The sequence below is a fragment of the Puma concolor genome, chromosome B2 (assembly GCF_028749965.1).
Source record: "Puma concolor isolate L17-30 chromosome B2, mPumCon1.1.hap2, whole genome shotgun sequence".
Taxonomy (NCBI): Eukaryota; Metazoa; Chordata; class Mammalia; order Carnivora; family Felidae; genus Puma; species Puma concolor.
The window spans coordinates 30,367,875-30,390,628 of NC_141671.1; the positions used below are offsets into that span (position 1 = coordinate 30,367,875).

The 22,754-nt window shown below is 44.2% G+C and overlaps 1 protein-coding gene and 1 long non-coding RNA gene across 3 annotated transcripts; one reads left to right on the top strand and one right to left on the bottom strand.

Annotated features, from left to right (window-relative positions):
- Nucleotides 1–15,228: 15,228 nt before the first annotated feature.
- LOC112853704 (class I histocompatibility antigen, Gogo-B*0101 alpha chain-like) lies at nucleotides 15,229–18,699 on the bottom strand. Of its 2 annotated transcripts, none has more exons than XM_086705860.1 (8): nucleotides 18,566–18,699; nucleotides 18,027–18,296; nucleotides 17,545–17,820; nucleotides 16,658–16,933; nucleotides 16,434–16,541; nucleotides 15,964–15,996; nucleotides 15,765–15,812; nucleotides 15,229–15,635 (listed from the first exon to the last, which is right to left on the bottom strand). In XM_086705860.1, exons 1-8 carry the CDS (start codon nucleotides 18,636–18,638, stop codon nucleotides 15,631–15,633), a joined length of 1,089 nt encoding a protein of 362 aa, XP_086561986.1. In that variant the 5' UTR covers nucleotides 18,639–18,699; the 3' UTR covers nucleotides 15,229–15,630. The 2 variants fall into 2 exon arrangements, with proteins under 2 accessions (XP_086561986.1, XP_086561984.1); XM_086705858.1 differs by having other exon boundaries at nucleotides 15,964–15,993; nucleotides 18,566–18,653.
- Nucleotides 18,690–21,941, top strand: LOC147580833 (uncharacterized). Its single transcript, XR_015250734.1, has 5 exons — nucleotides 18,690–20,541; nucleotides 20,742–20,851; nucleotides 20,970–21,095; nucleotides 21,239–21,406; nucleotides 21,737–21,941. It is a non-coding gene; the product is annotated as an uncharacterized LOC147580833 (long non-coding RNA).
- The last annotated feature ends 813 nt before the right edge of the window (nucleotides 21,942–22,754 follow it).

Consider the following 22,754-nt stretch of genomic DNA (forward strand, 5'->3'; position numbering starts at 1 on the left):
AGACTCAGAGTGAAGGGACAGATAAAGTATTCCATGTAAGTGGAGAGCAAAAGAGTTCAGGAATAACTAAGATCACACAAAAGGTGTAAACAAAGAAGGGTTCTTATATAATCACAAAAAGGGTCAATTCACCAGGAGGAGATAATAGTTGTAAATATGTATGTACCCAAAGTCAGATCACCTACATATATTAAGCAATCATGAACAGACTGCAAAAATAGCAATGCAAAAATAGTGGGGCTTCAATACCTCGCTTTCAACAATGGATGATCATCCACACATAAAATCATAAGGAAATATTATACTTGAACTAGAGCTCTAACAGACACATACAGAATATTATATTCAACAGAAGCAGAATACACATTCTCCCCAAGGGCACACAGAACACTATTCTGGATAGTTCATATTGTAGATCATGAAAGGAGTCTTGACATATTTAAGAACATTGAAATCATATTAGTATCTTTTCCAACCACAATGGTATGATACTAGAAATCAGTAACAATAGCAGAACTGGAGAAGTAACAAATATTAAACAACACATACCTGAACAACCATGGGTCAAAGCCTAAATCAAAAAGGAAATTAAAAAGTATCATGAGATAAACAAAAATGGAAACAACATAGCAAATTCCAAGAGATGTAGCAAAATCAGCCATTAAGAGGAAAGTTTATAGCAATAAATGCCTATGTTAAGAAATATCACAAATAAACAACCTAACAATACACCTCAAGGAACAAAGAAAGAAAGAATAAACTAAGCCCAAAGTTAGTAGAAGGATGAAAATAATAAATATCTGAATGGAAATAAATGAAATATAAACTAAAATCACATTAGAAAAGGTCAGTGAAATGAAGAGTTGGTTTTTTGAGAAGATAAATAAAATTGACAAGCCATTAGATGCACTAAGAAAAAAATGGAGGTGATTCAAGTGAGTAAAATTATAAACAAAAATACAGAACTGATTCCACAAAAGTACACATGATCATAAGACTATACCAAGACAATATATGGCAACAAATATTTTGGATCACCTAGACATACTAAAACATAAAAGTCAGAAAGACTGAATCATGGAAAAAAAAAATAGAGAATCTGAATAGACCAATTACTAGTAGGAGATTGAACCAACAATAAAAAATCTCCCAACACAGGAAAGCCCCCAGGTGACTTCACTGGTGAATTCTATTAAACATAAAGAAGAATTAATACCATTTTTCTCAAAATCTTCTAAAATATTTTTTAACTTTTTTTTTTAACGTTTATGTTTATTTTTGAGACAGAGAAAGACAGAGCATGAACGGGGGAGGGGCAGAGAGAGAGGGAGACACAGAATCGGACGTGGGCTCCAGGCTCTGAGCCATCAGCCCAGATCCTGACGCAGGGCTCGAACTCATGGACCGCGAGATCGTGACCTGAGCTGAAGTCGGACGCTCAACCGACTGAGCCACCCAGGCACCCCAAAATCTTCTAAAATATTAAAGAGGAAGAAATACTTCCAAATTCACTCAATAAAGCCAACATGATCCCCGTAGCAAAGCCAGACAAATAGACTACAAGAAAAGAAAATTACAGCCAATACCACAGATGAATAAAGATGCCAAAATTCTCAACAAAATGCCAGCAATACAAATTCAAAAACTTTTTAAAAGGAATATATATTGGTATTATTGGTATTATCAATGATTGTGGGGATATGATACCAAAAACACAGGGCACAAAAGCTAAAGTAAACAAGTGGGACTGCATCAACTGAAAATCTTCTACACAGCAAATAAAATCACCAATAAAATGTTAAGGCAACTTACAGAATGGGAGAAAACAATTGCCACCCATTAGCTGATAAGAGGTTAATATCCAAAATATATAAGTAACACATGGAAATCAAGGAGAAAAAGCAAGAAACAAAATTTTTTACTATTCAGCAGACCAGAATAGACATTTTTTTCCCTTCTCTATCAAATTTATTTATTTATTTATTTATTTATTTATTTATTCAATATATGACGTTTATTGTCAAATTGGTTTCCATACAACACCCAGTGGTCATCCCAAAAGGTGCCCTCCTCAATACCCATCACCCACCCTCCACTCCCTCCCACCACCCATCAACCCTCAGTTTGTTCTCAGTTTTTAAGAGTCTCTTATGCTTTGGCTATCTTCCACTCTAACCTCTTTTTTTTTTTTTTTTTCCTTCCCCTTCTCCATGGGTTTCTGTTAAGTTTCTCAGGATCCATATAAGAGTGAAACCATATGGTATCTGTCTTTCTCTGTATGGCTTATTTCACTTAGCATAACAGTCTCCAGTTCCATCCACGTTGCTACAAAGGGCCATATTTCATTCTTTCTCATTGCCATGTAGTATTCCATAGTGTATATAAACCACAATTTTTTTAATACATTCATCAGTTGATAGACATTTAGGCTCTTTCCATAATTTGGCTATTGTTGAGAGTGCTGCTGTAAACATTGGGGTACAATTCTGGGGTTTCTTTTTTTTTTTTCAATGTTTATTTTTGGGACAGAGAGAGACAGAGCATGAACGGGGGAGGGGCAGAGAGAGAGGGAGACACAGAATCGGAAACAGGCTCCAGGCTCTGAGCCGTCAGCCCAGAGCCTGACGCGGGGCTCGAACTCCCGGACCGCGAGATCGTGACCTGGCTGAAGTCGGATGCTTAACCGACTGCGCCACCCAGGTGCCCCAATTCTGGGGTTTCTATTCTATTCCATTGGTCTATGTGTCTGCTTTTGTGCCAATACCATGCTGTCTTGATGATTACAGCTTTGTAGTAGAGGCTAAAGTCTGGGATTGTGGATGCCTCCTGCTTTGGTCTTCTTCGAAATTACTTTGGCTATTCGGGGCCTTTTGTGGTTCCATATGAATTTTAGGATTGCTTGCTCTGGTTTCAAGAAGATTGCTGGTGCAATTTTGATTGGGATTGCATTGAATGTGTAGATAGCTTTGGGTAGTATTGACATTTTGACAATATTTATTCTTCCAATCCATGAGCACGGAGTGTTTTTCCATTTCTTTATATCTTCTTTAATTTCCTTCATAAGCTTTCTATAGTTTTCAGCATACAGATCTTTTACATCTTTGGTTAGATTTATCCCTAGGTATTTTATGCTTCTTGGTGAAATTCTGAGTGGGATCAGTTTCTTTATTTGTCTTTCTGTTCCTTCATTATTAGTGTATAAGAATGCAATTGCTTTCTGTACATTGATTTTGTATCCTGCAACTTTGCTAAATTCGTGTATCAGTTCTAGCAGACTTTTGGTGGAGTTTATCGGATTTTCCATGTATAATATCATGTCATCTGCAAAAAGTGAAAGCTTGACTTCATCTTTGCCAATTTTGATGCCTTTGATTTCCTTTTGTTGTCTGATTGCTGATGCTAGAACTTCCAACACTATGTTAAACAGCAGCGGTGAGAGTGGACATCCCTGTCGTGTTCCTGATCTCAGGGGGAAAGCTCTCAGTGTTTCCCCATTGAGGATGATGTTAGCTGTGGGCTTTTCATGAATGGCTTTTATGATCTTTAAGTATGTTCTTTCTATTCCGACTTTCTTGAGGGTTTTTATTAAAAAACGTTGCTGAATTTTGTCAAATGCCTTTTCTGCATCGATTGACAGGATCATATGGTTCTTATCTTTTCTTTTATTAATGTTCTTATCTTTTCTTTTATTATTATTGATTGATTTGCGAATGTTGAACCAGCCCTGCATCCCAGGAATGAATCCCACTTGATCATGGTGAATAATTCTTTTTATATGCTGTTGAATTCGATTTGCTAGTATTTTATTGAGAATTTTTGCATCCATATTCATCAGGGATATTGGCCTGGAGTTCTTTTTTTTTACTGGGTCTCTGTCTGGTTTGGGAATCAAAGTCATACTGGCTTCAGAGAATGAGTCTGGAAGTTTTCCTTCCCTTTCCATTTTTTTGGAATAGCTTGAGAAGGATAGGTATTATCTCTGATTTAAATGTCTGGTAGAGGGGCGCCTGGGTGGCGCAGTCGGTTAAGCGTCCGACTTCAGCCAGGTCACGATCTCGCGGTCCGTGAGTTCGAGCCCTGCGTCAGGCTCTGGGCTGATGGCTCAGAGCCTGGAGCCTGTTTCCGATTCTGTGTCTCCCTCTCTCTCTGCCCCTCCCCCGTTCATGCTCTGTCTCTCTCTGTCCCAAAAATAAATAAACGTTGAAAAAAAAATTTAAATGTCTGGTAGAACTCCCCTGGGAAGCCATCTGGTCCTGGACTCTTATTTGTTGGGAGATTTTTGATAACTGATTCAATTTCTTCGCTGGTTAGGGGTCTGTTCAAGCTTTCTATTTCCTCCTGATTGAGTTTTGGAAGTGTGTGGGTGTTTAGGAATTTGTCCATTTCTTCCAGATTGTCCAGTTTGTTGGCATATAATTTTTCATAGTATTCCCTGATAATTGCTTGTATCTCTGAGGGATTGGTTGTAATCATTCCATTTTCATTCATGATTTTATCTATTTGGGTCATCTCCCTTTTCTTTTTGAGAAGCCCGACTAGAGGTTTATCAATTTTGTTTATTTTTTCAAAAAACCAACTCTTGGTTTCGTTGATCTGCTCTACAGTTTTTTTAGATTCTATATTGTTTATTTCTGCTCTGATCTTTATTATTTCTCTTCTTCTGTCTTCTATTTCCTTTAGGTGTGCTGTTAGCTTTTGTATTTGGGATTTTTCTTGTTTCTTGAGATAGGCCTGGTTGCAATGTATTTTCCTCTCAGGACTGCCTTCGCTGCATCCCAAAGCATTTGGATTGTTGTATTTTCATTTTCGTTTGTTTCCATATATTTTTAAATTTCTTCTCTAATTGCCTGGTTGATCCACTCATTCTTTAGTAGGGTGTTCTTTAACCTCCATGCTTTTGGAGGTTTTCCAGACTTTTTCTTGTGGTTGATTTCAAGCTTCATAACATTGTGGTCTGAAAGTATGCATGGTATGATCTCAATTCTTGTATACTTATGAAGGGCTGTTTTGTGACCCAGTATGTGATCTATTTTGGAGCATGTTCCATGTGCACTAGAGAAGAAAGTATATTCTCATGTTTTGGGATGCAGAGTTCTAAATATATCTGTCAAGTCCATCTGATCCAATGTATCATTCAGGGCCCTTGTTTCTTTATTGACTGTGTGTCTAGATGATCTATCCGTTTCTGTAAGTGGAGTGTTAAAGTCCCCTGCAATTACCACATTCTTATCAATAAGGTTGCTTGTGTTTGTGGGTAATTGTATATATTTGGGGGCTCTTGTATTCAGTGCATAGACATATATAATTGTTAGCTCTTCCTGATGGATAAACCCTGTAATTATTATATAATGCCCTTCTTCATCTCTTGTTACAACCTTTAATTTAAAGTCTAGTTTGTCTGATAGAAGTATGGCTACTCCAGCTTTCTTTTCACTTCCAGTAGCATGATAAATAGTTCTCCATCCCCTCACTTTCAATCTGAAGGTGTCCTCAGGTCTAAAATGAGCCTCTTGTAGACAGCAAATAGATGGGTCTTGGTTTTTTATCCATTCTGATACCCTGTGTCTTTTGGTTGGCACATTTAGTCCATTTACGTTCAGTGTTATTTTAGAAAGATATGGGTTTAGAGTCATTGTGATGTCTGTAGATTTCATGCTTGTAGTGATGTCTCTGGTACTTTGTCTCACAGGATCCCCCTTAAGATCTTTTGTAGGGCTGGTTTAGTGGTGACGAATTCCTTCAGTTTTTGTTTGTGTGGGAAGACCTTCATCTCTTCTTCTATTCTAAAAGACAGACTTGCTGGATAAAGGATTCTCGGCTGCATATTTTTTCTGTTCATCACATTGAAGATCCCCTGCCATTTCTTTCTGGCCTGCCAAGTTTCAGTAGAGAGATCCGTCATGAGTCTTATGGGTCTCCCTTTATAAGTTAGAGTGTGTTTATCCCTAGCTGCTTTCAGAATTTTCTCTTTATCCTTGTATTTTGCCAGTTTCACTATGATATGTCATGCAGAAGATCGATTCAAGTTACGTCTGAAGGGAGTTCTCTGTGTCTCTTGGATTTCAATGCCTTTTTCCTTCCCCAGGTCAGGGAAGTTCTCAGCTATGATTTCTTCAAGTACACCTTCAGCACCTTTCCCCCTCTCTTCCTCCTCTGGCATACCAATTATGCATAGATTATTTCTCTTTAGTGCATCACTTAGTTCTCTAATTTTCCCCTCATACTCCTGGATTTTTTTTTTTTAATCTCTCTTTTTCTCAGCTTCCTCTTTTTCCATAATTTTATCTTTTAGTTCACCTATTCTCTCCTCTGCCTCTTCAATCTGAGCTGTGGTTGTCTCCATTTTATTTTGCAGTTCATTCATAGCATTTTTTAGCTCCTCCTGACTGTTCCTTAATCCCTTGGTCTCTGTAGCAATAGATTCTCTGCTGTCCTCTATACTGTTTTCAAGCCCAGGGATTAATTTTATGACTATTATCCTAAATTTACTTTCTGTTATATTGTTTAAATCCTTTTTGATCAGTTCATTAGCTGTTGTTATTTCCTGGAGATTCTTTTGAGGGGAATTCTTCTGTTTCGTCATTATGGGTAGTCCCTGGAGGGGGGTGGAACTGCAGGGCACTTCCCCTGTGCTGTCTTTTTTTTTTTTTTTTCCAATATATGAAATTTATTGTCAAATTGGTTTCCATACAACACCCAGTGCTCATCCCAAAAGGTGCCCTCCTCAATACCCATCACCCACCTTCCCCTCCCTCCCACCCCCCATCAACCCTCAGTTTGTTCTCAGTTTTTAAGACTCTCTTATGCTTTGGCTCTCTCCCACTCTAACCTCTTTTTTCTTTCCTTCCCCTCCCCCATGGGTTTCTGTTAAGTTTCTCAGGATCCACATAAGAGTGAAACCATATGGTATCTGTCTTTGTATGGCTTATTTCACTTAGCATAACACTCTCCAGTTCCATCCACGTTGCTACAAAGGGCCATATTTCATTCTTTCTCATTGCCACGTAGTACTCCATTGTGTATATAAACCACAATTTCTTTATCCATTCATCAGTTGATGTGTGCTGTCTTGAATAACTTGAGTTGGTGGGCGAGGCCGCAGTCAGAGCTGATGTCTGCCCCCAGCCCACCGCTGGGGCCACAGTCAGACTGGTGTGTACCTTCTCTTCCCCTCTCCTAGGGACGGGATTCACTGTGTGGTGGTGTGGCTCCTGTCTAGGTACTGGCACACTGCCAGGCTTGCGGTGCTGGGGTTCTGGCATATTATCTGGGGAGAATCGGCAAGGTGCACAGGGATGGGAGGGGTAGGCTCAGCTCACTTATCCTTCAGAGATCCACTTCAGGAGGGGCCCTGTGGCACAGGAGGGAGTCAGACCCGCCACCAGAGGGATGGATCCGCAGAAGCACAGCGTTGTGTGTTCGCGCGGTGCAAGCAAGTTCCTTTCCAGGAACTGGTTCCCTTTGGGATTTCGGCTGGGAGATGGGCGAGGGAGATGGAGCTGGCGAGAGCCTTTGTTCCCCCGCCAAGCTGCACTCTGTTGTCGGGGGCTCAACAACTCTCCCTCCCATTGTCCTCCAGCCCTACCGCTCTCCGCTCTCGAGCAGAGCTGTTAGCTTATAACCTTCCAGATGTTAAGTCCCGCTTGCTGTCAGAACACACTCCGTCCTGCCCCTCCGCTTTTGCAAGCCAGACTGCTTGGCGGGCGGGCCGCCCCTCCGCCCTGGCTCCCTCCCACCAGTCCGTGGAGCGCGCACCGCCTCGCCGCCCTTCCTACCCTCTTCCATGGGCCTCTCGCCTGTTTTTGGTTCCAGAGACTCTGTTCTGCTAGTCTTCTAGCGGTTTTCTGGGTTATTTAGGTAGGTGTAGGTGGAATGAGTGATCTGCAGGACACGGTGAGCCCAGCGTCCTCCTACCCCGCTGTCTTCCCAAAAACGTTTATTTTTGAGAGAGAGAGAGAGAGAGAGAGAGAGAGAGAGAGAGAATGAGCAGGGAAGGTGCCGAGAGAGAGGGAGACACAGAACTTGCGGTGGGCCCCAGGCTCTAGGCTTTGAGCACAGAGCCCGATGCAGGGATGGAAGTCATGAACTGCGTGATCGTGACTGAGCAGAAGTTGGATGCTTCACTGACTGAGCCACCCAGGCACCCCTCTACATTTTCAATTTTGTGATTTTTTTTTAATGTCACACATATATATAATATTTATTCAAATTACATATATTTATATCATATATTGGTCATGTTATATTTTATGTCTTATGATTGCAATATTGAAGTTTTATGAGCTTCTCTTTACTACCTATTCTTTCTAAAGTTAACTCTTTTTTCCATTTGTACTTTACATTTTGTGCTATCAGTTGCTCTTTTTCTTTGTGCAATTCTTTGTGTACATTTTTTGACACATAAGTTAAATGTAGATTCCTCTAGAAAAATTTGTTTCTTTTACTAAATTTTGAGTCATTATCAATCCAGGACAATTATCAACTAAACTGATGACTAGAAGGTATTTTGGCCCAAGATAAGAAAGCAAATTTGGCTTACAAATCATAGAAAGATTAGTCTATAATGCAAATTCTTTGAAATAGCTCTTTGCTCACTTTGTGTTAGATCAGAACAAATCTCCTTAGAATAGTCTTGTACTTGAAGATAGAGCCGATTTGATTTGATCCTTTTTTCTGAGGATATGAATGTATGAATCTTAGGTTCCCATATTTTCAGGGAGGGGATGTTTCTAATGCTCCTCACATGAATAAGCTCTGGGCATTATTTCCTGTCTATTAAGTTCGTGAGCTTGAGAAGGTAAGCTAAGATTTTCTAGATTTGAAATATGCCCTAAGGTTCAGAACAACTATAATCCCTGGCTTACTGCCAATATTTATATTTTGGCCTAAATGATTATTCTGTTGATTCTTCTTTTGGGTGCTTAATATATGTATTTTACATTTTTAGTTGTTTTTATAGGAAGAGGCAGCCTTAAAACTTAGTCTACTGTGTTAATGGAAAAGGATCCCCATTCACAATGGTTTCATTTCTGCTATTTATCCAGCACCAGAGTAGGTGGTAGAATACAGGTTCACCTAAACCAATGGTGATCTGTGTCTTCTGTGAGCCAGCGCTGGTCTGTGAATGTGCATCAGCCCACAAACAGATAGAGACAGAAATTGAAAGTGAAACCTTATCCTGATTCAGACTGGTAATCACCAAGACAAAAATGAGCCTGTATATCAAGTCATTGGATCTGCTAAAAACAGTTTGATTATTAGCTGTTCGTGGACCAGAGGTAGAGGAGCACAGTGTCTAAACTGGAATGAGATTTTAGACTTTTGTGGGGGGTGTCACATAAAACCTGGTAACATATTGGATGCTCTTCCCAGAAATATGGACATGTACAAAGAAATATAAAGTATCAGTGTATACGTAAGGATCATCTGAAGTGTTACAGATCTGGGTTACTTAATCCTAGGAAGAGACAAAGGCTGGAGAAGACATTTTGAATAATCATTTCATCACCCAACAATGGTACTCTGCTTATTTGTGAACAGAAGTAGACAAAAGCTGGACCCCATAACAACTATCAAGGGAAAACATTGAAATATTTCAATCGTCCAATCCAACCCGATACCTACAATGTACCAGATCAAGTTCTAGTCTCAGATCACTGCTCCAAATGTTGAAATTTGTCATTCTTTCCCATTCCTGACCCCCAATTTCCATGCTCAGAACTTGTACCTGTCTTCCCACATAGATTTCCACAATTTAAAAGTCTTGATGGAGGGCAGAGACCAGCTCCATCCACAGTGAAGAGAACCCACTTTACCAAACAGTCTTGCATTGGACATTCAGACTCTACTCAGGACATGACAGATAGGCTGGGACAGCACTCCATGCATTTGACACAGGTGTTTGAGTGATAGTGGTGTCATGCAGTTGCACGGGGCAGCAGCAATTGCAGTCCTAGCCTCAGGGTCCAGTGTCCTACATCAGGGGACTCCGTTGTGTGAACAGTTGTATCTATACCCAGTGGCAGGGCCCTCATTGTATGTGGGTCTCCACCTAGGGTCCATTGTGGATTCTGTTCCTGCCTGTTTTGTGACTTTCCTTGAAATAGAAAAAGGCCCCATATTCTCTCTCTCCCATCCCTAAGTCTCTGTAACTATACATATATATAATGAAAAGTCAGAAATCTATGTAGGGAATAGCTTCAGACAGCATGATTTCAGACATGTTTTTCCAGCTTCACTGAGGTATAATTGACATACACCATTGTGTAAGCTCAAGGGTACAACCCTTGATTGATACATTTCTATACTGCAAAATGATTACAACCATAATATTAACTAAGAGCTGCATGGTGTTACATTTCCTTTTGTGTGGTACATTTAAGATCTACACTCAGTATCTCAGAGGTTTTATGTTGAACCACTTCCTCAATCTGCCACCTGGCTGTGCCCCTTGGGAGAGAAAATATGTATCTCCCAGGAGATCTTGCATTTTTCTTCCTAGAAAAAACAACAACATTGAAATGTGGATGTAAGACCCCTTCCCACAATGAGGGCTCTCATCAATGACTTTACTGTTTACCTATCTGGTGGAAGCCCAGGATTACTTGTGGGTTTGTTACAAAATACTCAGGCCTCTCCCCAGACCTGCCATCTTAGAGTGTTGGGCTTGGGCTCAGGAATCACTTACTTAATAAGCCCCACAGGAAAGGCTGATGCACAGCCATGTGAGAATCCTGCTTTATGTGCTTGCTGCTCAATGTATGATCTGAAGACCAGCAATAGCAGCAACAACCTTGTTATAAACCCAGAACCTCACGCTTTAGTCCAGACTGTCTAGATGTTTCTAAGACCAGGAAATTCCTATGCACACTAAAGTCTGGGCCTCCTGATCTACATGACGCAGAACCATAACGTGCAGTATGCTCTGGGTGTGCTCTGATCAGCTTGCTTAGCACTGAGGAGTCCAGGATTTGGTCCTGTTCCTTTCTCTTCTATGGCCATCGCCCCCTTGGTGCTCTCATCTATGCTGAAGGCTTTAAACATCATTTATGTGGTGTCACCTCCTACATGTATCTCTCCAACCTAGATATTTCTCCCACCCTGTACTCTGTATCCAGCTTCTAACTTCAAGTGCATTTCTAATAATCTCAGATTTGACATTTCTAAATTGGATGCCTATGATGCAGCTTCCCTAAATGTCCTACTTCCAGAGTCCTCCCTGTTTCCATATAAGGCACTCCTCATTTCTACCTGCAGTCTGAAGTATTGGATGGCATCCTTGATTCCTCCTTCTCCCAACCTAGAATTAATACATTAGGAAATGCTGTAAAGTCCATCTTTAAGTGTATCCAGAATACACACACACACACACACACACACACACACTAAGTAGAATGCAGTCACTAGCTATTATTTTCCCTCCTCATACCTCAGATGTAAAACTGTCATCCCCCTCCTGGAACACTGCGCTAGCTTCCCACAGTTGTCCTACTGGTCACTTGCCCTTCACCTCTCAATTCTGCACAGCAGCAAACAGATGCTGCTAAAGAGAAGTAGTACCCAGCGGATCATCTGTTCTAAACCATCTGGTGACTCACATCTCAGAAAACCGAACCCTTCTAATCCTCAGGCATAAACATCTGACCACATTTCACATGCTCTCTGCTCCAGCCACAGCGGCCTCTCACTCTTCCTTGAACACAGGACACACTCCTGACCTAGTGCATGTGCACTGGAGGTCCCCCTGCGTGGAAAGAACTCCTTGAGACATGCTCTTCAACAATTCCTTATGTCCTGCACATCTCTCCTGAGGTCACTTTCCCAGTGAGGCTCCCTCTGATAGGCTTTACCCAGTGAGGATTTACTCTGATAGTAAATTGGCCACCTTTCCCATCCCAGCACAGGTAACTCTCTGGGTCACCTTCCTCAAAGCACCAACCAGCCTCTGATTTGTGTGTGTGTGTGTATAGTTTATTTTTAATTAATTAATTACTTTTTAATTTACATCCAGGTTAGGTAGCATATAGTACAACGGTGATTTCAGAAGTAGATTCCTTAATGTCCTTTACCCATTTAGCCCATCCCCCCTTCACAAACCATCTAGCAACCCTCTGTTCTCTACATTTAAGAGACTCTTATGTTTTGTCCCCCTCCCTGTTTTTATATTATTTTTTGCTTCCTTTCCTTTATGTTCACCTGTTTTCTACCTTAAATTCCTCATATCAGTTAAGTCATGATATTTGTGTTTCTCTGACTGACTAATTTCACTTAGCATAATACCCTCCAGTTCCCTCGACATAGTTGCAGATGGCAAGGTTTCATTCTTTTTGGTTGCCGAGTAATACTCCATTGTGTGTGTGTATATATATATATATATATATATATATATATATATATATACACACACACACATATATATATACCACATCTTCTTTATCCGTTCATCCATCGATGGACATTTGGGCTCTTTCCATACCTTGGCTATTGTTGATAGTGCTGCTATAAACATTGGGGTGCATGTGCCCCTTTGAAACAGCACACCTGTATCCCTTGGATAAAAATACCTAGTAGTGCAATTGCTGGGTCATAGGGTAGTTCCATTTTTAGTTTTTGAGGAACCTCCATACTGTTTTCCAGAGTGACTGCACCAGTTTGCATTCCCACCAGCAGTGCAAAAGAGACCCTCTTTCTCTGCATCCTCGCCAACATCTGTTGCCTGAGTTGTTAATGTTTCTGACAGGTGTGAGGTGGTATTTCATTGTGGTTTTGATTTGTATTTCCTTGATGATGAGTGATGTTGAGCATTTTTTCATGTGTCGGTTGGCCATCTGGATGTCTTCTTTGGAGAAGTGTTTATTTATGTCTTTTGCTCATTTCTTCACTGGATTATTTGCTTTTGGGTGTTGAGTTTGATAAGTTCTTTATAGATTTTGGATACTAACACTTTATCTGATATGTCATTTGCAGATATCTTCTCCCATTCTGTTGGTTGCCTTTTAGTTTTTCTGATTGTTTCCTTCACTGTGCATAAGCTTTTTATTTTGATGAGGTCCCAATAGTTCATTTTTGCTTTTGTTTCCCTTTCTTCCAGAGACATGTTAAGAAGTTTCTGTGGCTGAGGTCAAAGGGGTTTTTGCTTGTTTTTTCCTCTAGGATTTTGATGGCTTCCTGTCTTTCATTTAGGTCTTTCATCCATTTTGAGATTATTTTTGTGTATGGTGTAAGAAAGTGGTCCAAGTTCATTTTTCTGCATGTCGCTGTCCAGTTTTCTCAGCACCATTTGCTGAAGAGACTGTCTTTATTCCATTGGATATTCTTTCCTGTTTTGTCAAAGATTAGTTGACTGTATGTTTTTGGGTCCATTTCTGGGTTCTCTAGTCCGTTCCATTGATCTGAGTGTCTGTTTTTGTGCCAGTACCATACTGTCTTGATGATTACAGTTTTGAAATACATCTTGAAGTCCGGGATTGTGATACCTCCAGTTTTGGTTTTCTTTTTCAAGATTACTTTGGCTATTTGGGGTCTTTTCTGGTTCCATATAAATTTTACGATTGTAGGTTCTAGCTCTGTGAAGAATGCTGGTGTTATTTTGATAGGGATTGCATTGAATATGTAGATTGCTTTGGGTAGTATCAACATTTTAACAATATTTGTTCTTTGAATCCAGGAGCATGGAATAGTTTTACATTTTTGTGTCTTCTTCAATTTCTTTGTCAGCTTTCTATAGTTTTTAATCTATAGATTTTTCACCTTTTTGCTAACCTCCCATGTAAAGCCTTCCCTTTTTTACCACATTAATACAGTATACAGTTGGCTCTGAATTACACCAGTTTGAACTGCTCATGTCCTCCGATATGTGGACTTTTTAACACTTACTTTTACACTTACGTGGACTTGCTGCACTTTTTCTTATGTTTTCTTACTATTTTCTCCAGCTTAATTTATTGTAAGAATACAGTACATACTGCATGTAACATACAAACTATACGTTACACAACTGTTTGTGTTTTCAGGAAGACTTCCTATCAATAGCAGTACTTAGGTTTCAGGGGAGTCAAAAGTTATACTTGGATTTCTGACTGCACAATGGGGTCATTGTCCTCAATCCACACATTGTTTCAGGGTCAAGTAGAGTCTGTCCCTCACCCCTAGGACATATTCTCCACAAGACCAGCACGTTTGCCTCTTCTTAGTTACGGAGGTGTCTTAGATGAAAAAATAGCGGGTCCTGCACGTGACACACGACATTATCAGTGGAACAAGTGGTCAGCGGAGAGGACCTCTGTCTTCTGGATGAGCCTCAGCACAGCCAGTCCGTGGCAGCTCCCACAAAAAGTGCCCCCACCTCACCATCAGTGCCGCCTCTGCTTTTCCCCCAGGGCTGCTCCCCCCTTCCTCTCTCTGCTCGGCTCTCCCCTCCCACAGCGTTTCCCCTGCACAGCACAGCACAGAGTTATAGTCCTGTCTTCAGAATCATTGTACTTAGGCTCTATGGGGCCTTTTCTCCAACCAAATAGAAATCTATGTGAGACTGTGCTTTAAAACTCCATGAATTTGGATGGGAGCCAGCACCAGCATCACTAGAACTAAGGGCAGGGAGAGGGGGCAGAGAGGCAGAGAAGGTAGAAACTAACTGAAGTTGAAAAAGGATGAGAAACTCTCAGATTCCTCTCTACCTCAGGATGTAAAGAATAATCCAGAAGACAGCTCTAGAAGGAGGAGATGGATGAATCTGATAATTCATCTCTCCAAACCACAGAGACTCCTGTGTACAGGGGCCACCTAGGCCCATGGGAACGACAGCCCAAAGGACTCCTGGTGCTGTAACCACTGGGATCACCCGGGAAGAATAAGAGGAACTCGGACACAAGGGCAAGAACAGGCCTGATGCTCCACAGAAACAAAGAAGAAAATACACCCAAAAGATGGGGATGAGGTCATGACCCAGGATGGAGCCTGGGCTGACCCAGTCACAGGAAGCTCTTGCTGCACAAGGTCCTGGTGACAGGTGTTGTCCAAGTCTCTATGATCACAGGTCCTGGTGAGACAAGTTTCCACAGAAGGGGCAAGGACAAGGAGCAGAGACATGACCCAGCTGAGGAGGGAGCACGACACTCCAAGGATGCACTGAGCACCGACTGGACACAGGCTCCATCCACGCTCGGCTCCTCCAGCCCTCTCCTGTCCCCACCTGCAACAGACATGGCACAGGAAACATGCAGGTTCTGGAAGGTTCTCAGCGCTTTCATTTATTTTCTGTTCCAACCATACAAATCCTCTCTTTTCTTACCTCATCATGCCCACATACCAAGAATTACAAAACATAAATTAATATCTGGATTCTCATTTTCAATAGGAAAGTAAAGCATCAGTACTCAGTCCAACATGAAAAAAAGACGGGGATGGAGATGGTCCACCCCTCCTCAGCTGGAACAGGAAAGCAGGTCAGAAAGGGAACACAAATCAGTACGGGGAGGGGTCATGGAGGGCAGGGGGGGCCAGTCTCCTGTGTCCTCACAATATGCTAATAGGAACGCAGACACATTCTGACACCATCTGCAGAAAGTCAGGGGATCTCGATGGCACCAAGTGTGAACAGATCCTGTATTAGTCCCTGAGGGGCAGCGGGTCTCACACTGTGAAAAAATTAATCATGAACAGATTTAGATCAGTCACGTAAGTGCCACATTCTCAACAGCCCCCCACATGTCAACATGTCCCTAGTTCCCCCACCCTTTCCCACTTCAGGCCCTCTGGAGTCTTACCTTTAGGAGCCATTAGAGACGAATCAGAGCCCTGAATACTGTCATTGCCTGGGGTAGAACAAACAGGATGTGATCAGAGCCACAGGAGTTGAGACTAAAGGAGCAGCTATGGGGGGGGGGGGGTAGGGGGAGTGAGCTCCCCATTGGGGTCCTGTCTACACTATCCCAGGGTTTCAAGGATCACCCTCTCCAAACTTACGTGCAGCATGAGAGTAGCTCGGTCCTTTTTCTGCTGTGGGAAGAAAATATCATGTTACAAACCTGGGACAGCTGGGCCATGGGATCCTAGAGCAACCTCTTAGTCCTGGTCCACAATGAAGTTTCCAGAATTCTGACTGAAGACCCAGGACAGGCTCAGGAAACATGAAAAAAGAGGTGGGGGGGGGGGGCACAGGACCGCCTGACTTTCTGGAGGTCTGTCCTGAGCAGGGACCTTCCTCTCTGTCTGTCACTGCTGGGAATCAGGTCCCCGTCACCAGAATTACCAAGTGAAAATCTGTCCTTCATTTTCACAAGTGCTTTGCTACAGAGTGATTGTTAGTAACAGCTCCAGAGTGGGCAGCTACATGTGTGTGGATGGAACTTCCCAGGAACCAGGCAGGACAATGTGTTACCTAGGAAGCCCCCCAGCGGGACAAGTGAACTCAGATCCCCCCACTCTGTTCCTACTTGAGAACTTCTTCCTCCAGATCACAGCTCGAACCACCACAATGACCACAAGGACAACCACAGCAACAATGATGCCCGGGATGGGGATGGAGGGCTGAGAGGATGGCTCTGGAAAGGGAAGGAAGGTGAGAGGCCCAGATATCTGGCTTCAGTCCTGACTTTGTGAAATTCTCCAGAAGGGCCCTGCGTTCCCTGACAGGGGCTCGACCCCAAACCCTCCTTACCCCATCTCAAGGTGATGGGCTCGGGCAGCCCCTCGTGCTGCACATGGCACGTGTATCTCTGCTCCTCTCCAGAAGGCACCACCACAGCTGCCCACTTCTGGAAGGTCCCATCTCCCGCAGGTCTCGTCTCCACAAGCTCTGTGTCCTGGGTGTGGTCCTGCCCATCATGCTGCCAGGTCAGGGTGATCTCCGCAGGGTAGAAGCCCAAGGCCCAGCACCTCAGGGTCACCTCATGGTCAGAGATCCGGTGGCGGGTCACGTGTGTTTTGGGAGACTCTGAGGAAGAAAAATCAGAGAATCCACACTGTGGTTTAGCTTTATGGGCCACTGAAACTGCATCCATGTGACCATCCTGAGGTGGACAGGACAACTGGTCTGGATGGAAGAAGCACAAAACCCAGAGAGCAGTCTAGCCTTTGGGATCTCCTGATCCTTGTTATGTTCTGGAATCTGGGAGAGAACCCCGGTAGGAAGCTGCAGGTCTAAGGGAGGAACACACTTTGGTCCTGACTGTGGTGGAGGGTGAATGACTCAGCAAATGCAGACTCAGATCTCCAAACATGTTCTCAGATGGAGAACAAGGCCTTGAGAGGGAAGGTCATGGTTCATAAGGTGGCTGCCAGGGTCAAAGGGAACTGCTGATGGGTTATTTCAGGGATGGTCTCAACCTGAGTCCCTGCTGGGGAGAGTGGATTCCTGTCTGTCCTTGAGAGAAAAGCTCCCTCTAGGTGAGTCACTCTCTAGCAGGAATATGAACAAGGAGGCGGATGTCCCTCTTCCCACCCGGGGAGGAGAGCTGTTCTGAAACGGAGTCCAAAATTTTCCCTTCCTTATGGGAAGCCAGCCCCGGTGAAGGGGAGATCGGGGAGGCCCCGCAGCCCCTGTACCTGCACGCAGCAGCGTCTCCTTCCCCATCTCCAGGTACCTGCGGAGCCCCGCCAAGCACGTGTCCTCCAGGTACTTCCTATAGCGCGCCGCCTCACCGGCCACCTCCCACTTGCGGCGTGTGATCTGCGCCGCGGTGTCCGCCGCCGTCCAGGAGCGCAGGTCCTCGTTCAGGGCGATGTAATCCGCGCCGTCGTAGGCCAACTGACTGTACCCGCGGAGGAGGCGTCCGTCAGGCCCGATGTCACAGCCATGCATTCTCTGGATGCTGTGTGACCCTGTCCCCGCCCCGCCCCCAGAGCAGCAGTGATTAAGGTGAAACCGAAAGCTAAATCCCCTAAAAGCTCCCGCGGGCTCTTCCCCGGTCGGGGGACTTGGGAGTCTCGCGGCTTCGAGGCTGCGCTCAGACACCGAGACTCGGGGCGACCCCGGCCCGTCCGTGGGGATGGGGGTCGTGCCCTGGACCCGGACCCGCGTCGCTCACCGGACTCGCTCTGGTTGTAGTAGCGGAGGGCGGTCTGCAGGTTCGGTCGGGCAATCTCTGCGTGCACCTTGGCGATCCGCGTCTCCCGGTCCCAATACTCTGGCCCCACCTGCTCCATCCACGGCGCCCGCGGCTCCATCCTCGGATTTGGGGCGTCGGTGTCGAACCGCACGAACTGCGTGTCGTCCACGTAGCCCACGGCGATGAAGCGGGGTTCCCCGAGGCCGGGCCGGGACATCGCGGTGTGGAAATACCTCAAGGAGTGGGAGCCTGCGGGCGCGGAGGGGCTGAGACCCCGCCCGACCCTCCTCCCCGCGAGGGGCCCGGGTCCTAGGGGGAGTCGGCCGGGAGGGCAGGGGAAGGAGGACCAGAGTAGGGGAGAGCAGGACGGAGTCCGGGAGGGACGGGGGAGGGGAGGCCCGGGTGGAGGTCTGGTCCGGGCGGTGGACAGTCGGCTTCCCCGGGGGTTCCGCTTCCCCGCCGGGCGGTTTCTTCGCTCCTGCCCCTCAGAGTCCCTTTCCTCCCGAACCCGTACTCACCTGCCCAGGTCTGGGTCACTGCCAGGGCCCCCGACAGCAGCAGGAGGAGCGTTCGGGGCATAACAACCCACATCCTCGGGGTCTGGGGAGAATGTGAGTCGCAGCTGGAACCGGAGGCGAGTGCAGAGACTATACCCCGGAACCGCGGTGCACTGGATTGGCTTCTTGGTAAACCCGTCGCCAATAGGAGTACAAACCGAGGCCGCATCATCAGTATCCAGGCAAAAAGACCTGACACACGTTGTGGCAGGGAGGTGAAACCAGGGCAGATGGGAATTCCCCAACACTGGGCTTCCCAGAACGCGACACCGCCTTGGGGCCTGAGACCCTGGGAGGCAGGCCCAGGGACCTGGGGCTTTGCCCCTAGGCCTCATCTACTGCACAGAGGGCTCCTTGTCACGCTGTCTCCCTGAGTCGTGGCCTAGGAGCTGTGTGAGTCATTGATTCTCCAATAGTTTGTTCTCAGGATATCTATACAGTCTTACAAATTAGTGAGGATCCCAGGGATAAGTTTGTGTCTGTGGGTATATCTATCAATATTTACCATAGTAGGAATAAAACAGGTTTAAATATTTTTAAATTCATTTGTAATCATATGAAAACTGAAATATGGTTTTTATTAAAAATAACAATTTTCCCAAATAAAAGGGGCAGTGAGAACACTGGTTTTGTTTCATTTTCCAGTTTGCAAGTCTCTTTCTTGTCTGTCTCGTTAGTAGACCACTAGACGTTAAGATTTGTCTCTGCATCTGTTGTGTTGTTTTGGTTGAAGTATATGAAAAAAATTTACATCCTTGACCATAGGAGAATAGTATGCATCATAACCTTTTCAGATAATTATGGATATTCATCTTTGATATTATATTAAAACTACACAAGTTGTACCTCCTCTCAGGTTATTTGCAAACTGGATCTTGAAACAACATCATTGACTGTCTCCTGTGTTACATTCAATCCATAGGCCCATCTACATATGGAATGGATGCTGTACTAATGCATGATTGTTGCATTAGTGGCTCATGTCCCACAGGAGAATAATATGGCCCAGTGGTGGCATCAGCCAGCTTCTAACCACACTGAGGCCCAGCTGTCATTGTCAGATCAGTTCCTGATGTGCGGGCTGCTGTTTTTTCTGTCTTCAATTCCATATTTTAAAATAGTTATATTTTAAAAATAATTGGTGTTTTTGGGAGCCTGGGTGGCTCAGTTGGTTAAGTGTCTGACTCTTGATCTCATGGTTTATGAGATGGAGCCCTGTGTCAGGCTCTGCAATGACAGGGTGGAATCTGCTTGGGATTCTCTCTGTCTCTGCCTCTCCCCTGCTCATACTCACTCTATCCTTCTCTGTCTCATTATAAATAAACTTAAAAAAATTTTTTTAATATATATTTTTTAACGTTTATTTATTTTTGAGACAGAGAGAGACAGAGCATGAATGGAGGAGGGTCAGAGAGAGAGGGAGACACAGAATCTGAAACAGGCTCCAGGCTCTGAGCTGTCAGCACAGAGCCCGATGTGGGGCTCGAACTCACGGACTGAGAGATCATGACCTGAGCTGAAGTCGGACGCTTAACTGACTGAGCCACCCAGGTGCCCCAATAAATAAATAAACTTTTAAAACCATCTGGAAGGACTTTTAAATTCTTAAAAATCCCAATATACATTGGCCCTGTTAGGGTTCTTAAGTGTTTATTTCTTCTTGTATCACTCCCTAAGGAGAAGCATTCTCTCAGCTTATCGATTGTGTAACTTAGTCACACTAAAACTAGATTTAGGGTAGGTCTTAGGTTTAATGTTTTATAAGAAGGAATATTGGTCATGGTCTTTCCAGACCCTACTTCCAGTATTTATCCTTTTGTCATGGAGTACCTCATTCCTGTCTCCTAACATGTCTGCCAAATTTGGTTACTGTTCTCTGTATCTCCTCAGAGGCCAATCTACTCAGGAAAATCAGAACCAGATGAGAGAAAGGAAAGGTAAGTTATACTGAGAGCAAAAAAAGAAGGAATCATGTAGCGCTTCCATAATCACTAGTAATCATGTAGTAATTCCATAAGAGGGAATTAGTGGGATTCGTGTAGAGGGTGTATTTCCTGATCTCCCACTCTGGCACATTGTCTCTCTCCTCTACACACACACACCCGTGGGCCCACATCCCCCTACTCTCCACACACAGGCAGAGATTTTTGTGAAGTCTGTGCAGTGTTACATGGCCCTGGCCCAGCTCCTGGTGGAGCAGAACTTCCCAGCCATTGCTATCCACTGTGGGACATCCTGGGAGGAGAGGTGAGTCAGAGATGGAAAGATGTTTTGTGTCCTTGGGATGACATGAGACCCCTGAGAGAAAGGACTGTGAACATTTTTCTAATTTTCATTCTGACAAAGCCTTTCTTGGTGTCCATAGTTTAAAGACCTTTCATGATGAATTCTTGTGGCCACCAACCTATTTGGCCGAGGCATGGACATTGAGCAGGTAAACACTGCCATCAACTGCCACCTGCCTGAGGAATCCCACACCTACCTGGATCAGGTAAGCTGCACACCCACACAGGCATCCCAGTGTCCCCTCCCACCCTCTGATTTCCTATGTCTTCGTACATTACACCCTCGTCCCTCCTTTTGGGTGTCTTCCTACTTTGGGGTCTTCCAGTGCTACCCTCTGTCTCCTTGCAGGAGGCCTGAGCAGGCCAGTTCGCCCAAGGGCTTGGCCATTACATTTGTGTCAAGTGAAAACAATGCCAAGATCCTCAATGAGGTGCAGGGTCACATTGAGGTCAGTCGTAGTGAGCTGCCTGATGAGATGGATATTTCCTCCTGATGAGATGGATATTTCCTCCTCCCGTGAGTATTGATCTCATGAAACTGGTTCCTACAAGTCTTCAGAGTCTCCTCATTCCTCAGTGACTTTGTCTTGAAACAAAGTGCAGGCAGTGGTGCCTGATGCCTAATGGGTGCCTGACAAGTTTATGCCCTGATCTTGATGCCATGTTGGGATATTTTGTTTATTTCTATGTGGGATCTCTTTCCTCTCTCGTCCAATTAATTTTCTTTTTTGCACCTCAGTCTTTCCCCTGACCCCACACCCCACATGAACATCTGCATGTATAGGGGTCTGTGATTCTGCCGGTCTAACTTAGCCTTTCCATGCCTTATTGTAACTGTTCTCTGCAGTTGCAGCCATGGGAGAGGACGCACCCATTCGAAGAGCCTGATGGAGGTCTCACACCCACAAACCATGAGATCATGCATGACCTCAGCTGAAATCAAGAGTCGGATGCCCACCCGACTGACCCACCCAGGCACTCCTAGAGTTTATTCTTCCTAATTAATTTCTTTTTAAAGATATTTTAAATTTGAATATAGTTGACACACAAGATTACATTAGTTTTGGGTGTACAACCCATGACTCAGCTTCTGTATACATTTTTTTTTTTTTTTTTAGAGAGAGGCAGCCAGAGCAGGGAAGAGAGGTAGAGGGAGAGAGAGAGAGAGAGAGAAAGACAGAGAATCTCAAGCCGGTTCAGTCCCGTGGGGCTTGATTCCATGACCTGGGATCATGACTGGAGAAACTACAGAGCCACCCAGAGGCCCTTCACTTTCTGTCTACACCATGCTGTGCTCACCAGAGTGTAGCTGCCATCTGTCACCACACAATGATGTTATAGTCTCACTGACGATATTCCCTGTGCTGTGCCTTTTATTCCTATGACCTGTTCCTTCCATACCTGGAGCCTGTGTCTCCCACTCCCCTCACCCACTGTGCCCATCCTCCCAACCCCTTCCCTCTGGCAGTCATCAGTTTGTTCTCTGTATTTATAGGTCTGATTTTGCTGTTTGTTTCTTTACTCATTTATTTTGTTTTTTTAGATTACACATATGAGTGAAATCATATGGTACTTGTCTATCTCAGTCTGATTCATTTCACTTAGCAGACATACTGCCCTGTTTGTCCATCCATGTTGTCACAAGTGGCAGCACATATTTATATGTATGTGTACATACCACACATCTTCCTTATCCATTTGTCTATGGGTGGACACAGGTTCTATCAGTATGGCTTCTGAAAAAAAAAAAAAAAAACACCTCACACTCTTAACATCATCTGGGATGAGGGCGCCCCCTGGTGTCTGGGTCTCTGTCCAGGTGCTGGAGATGAAGGAGACCCTAGGGAGGGCCTGGTTGAGGAGAA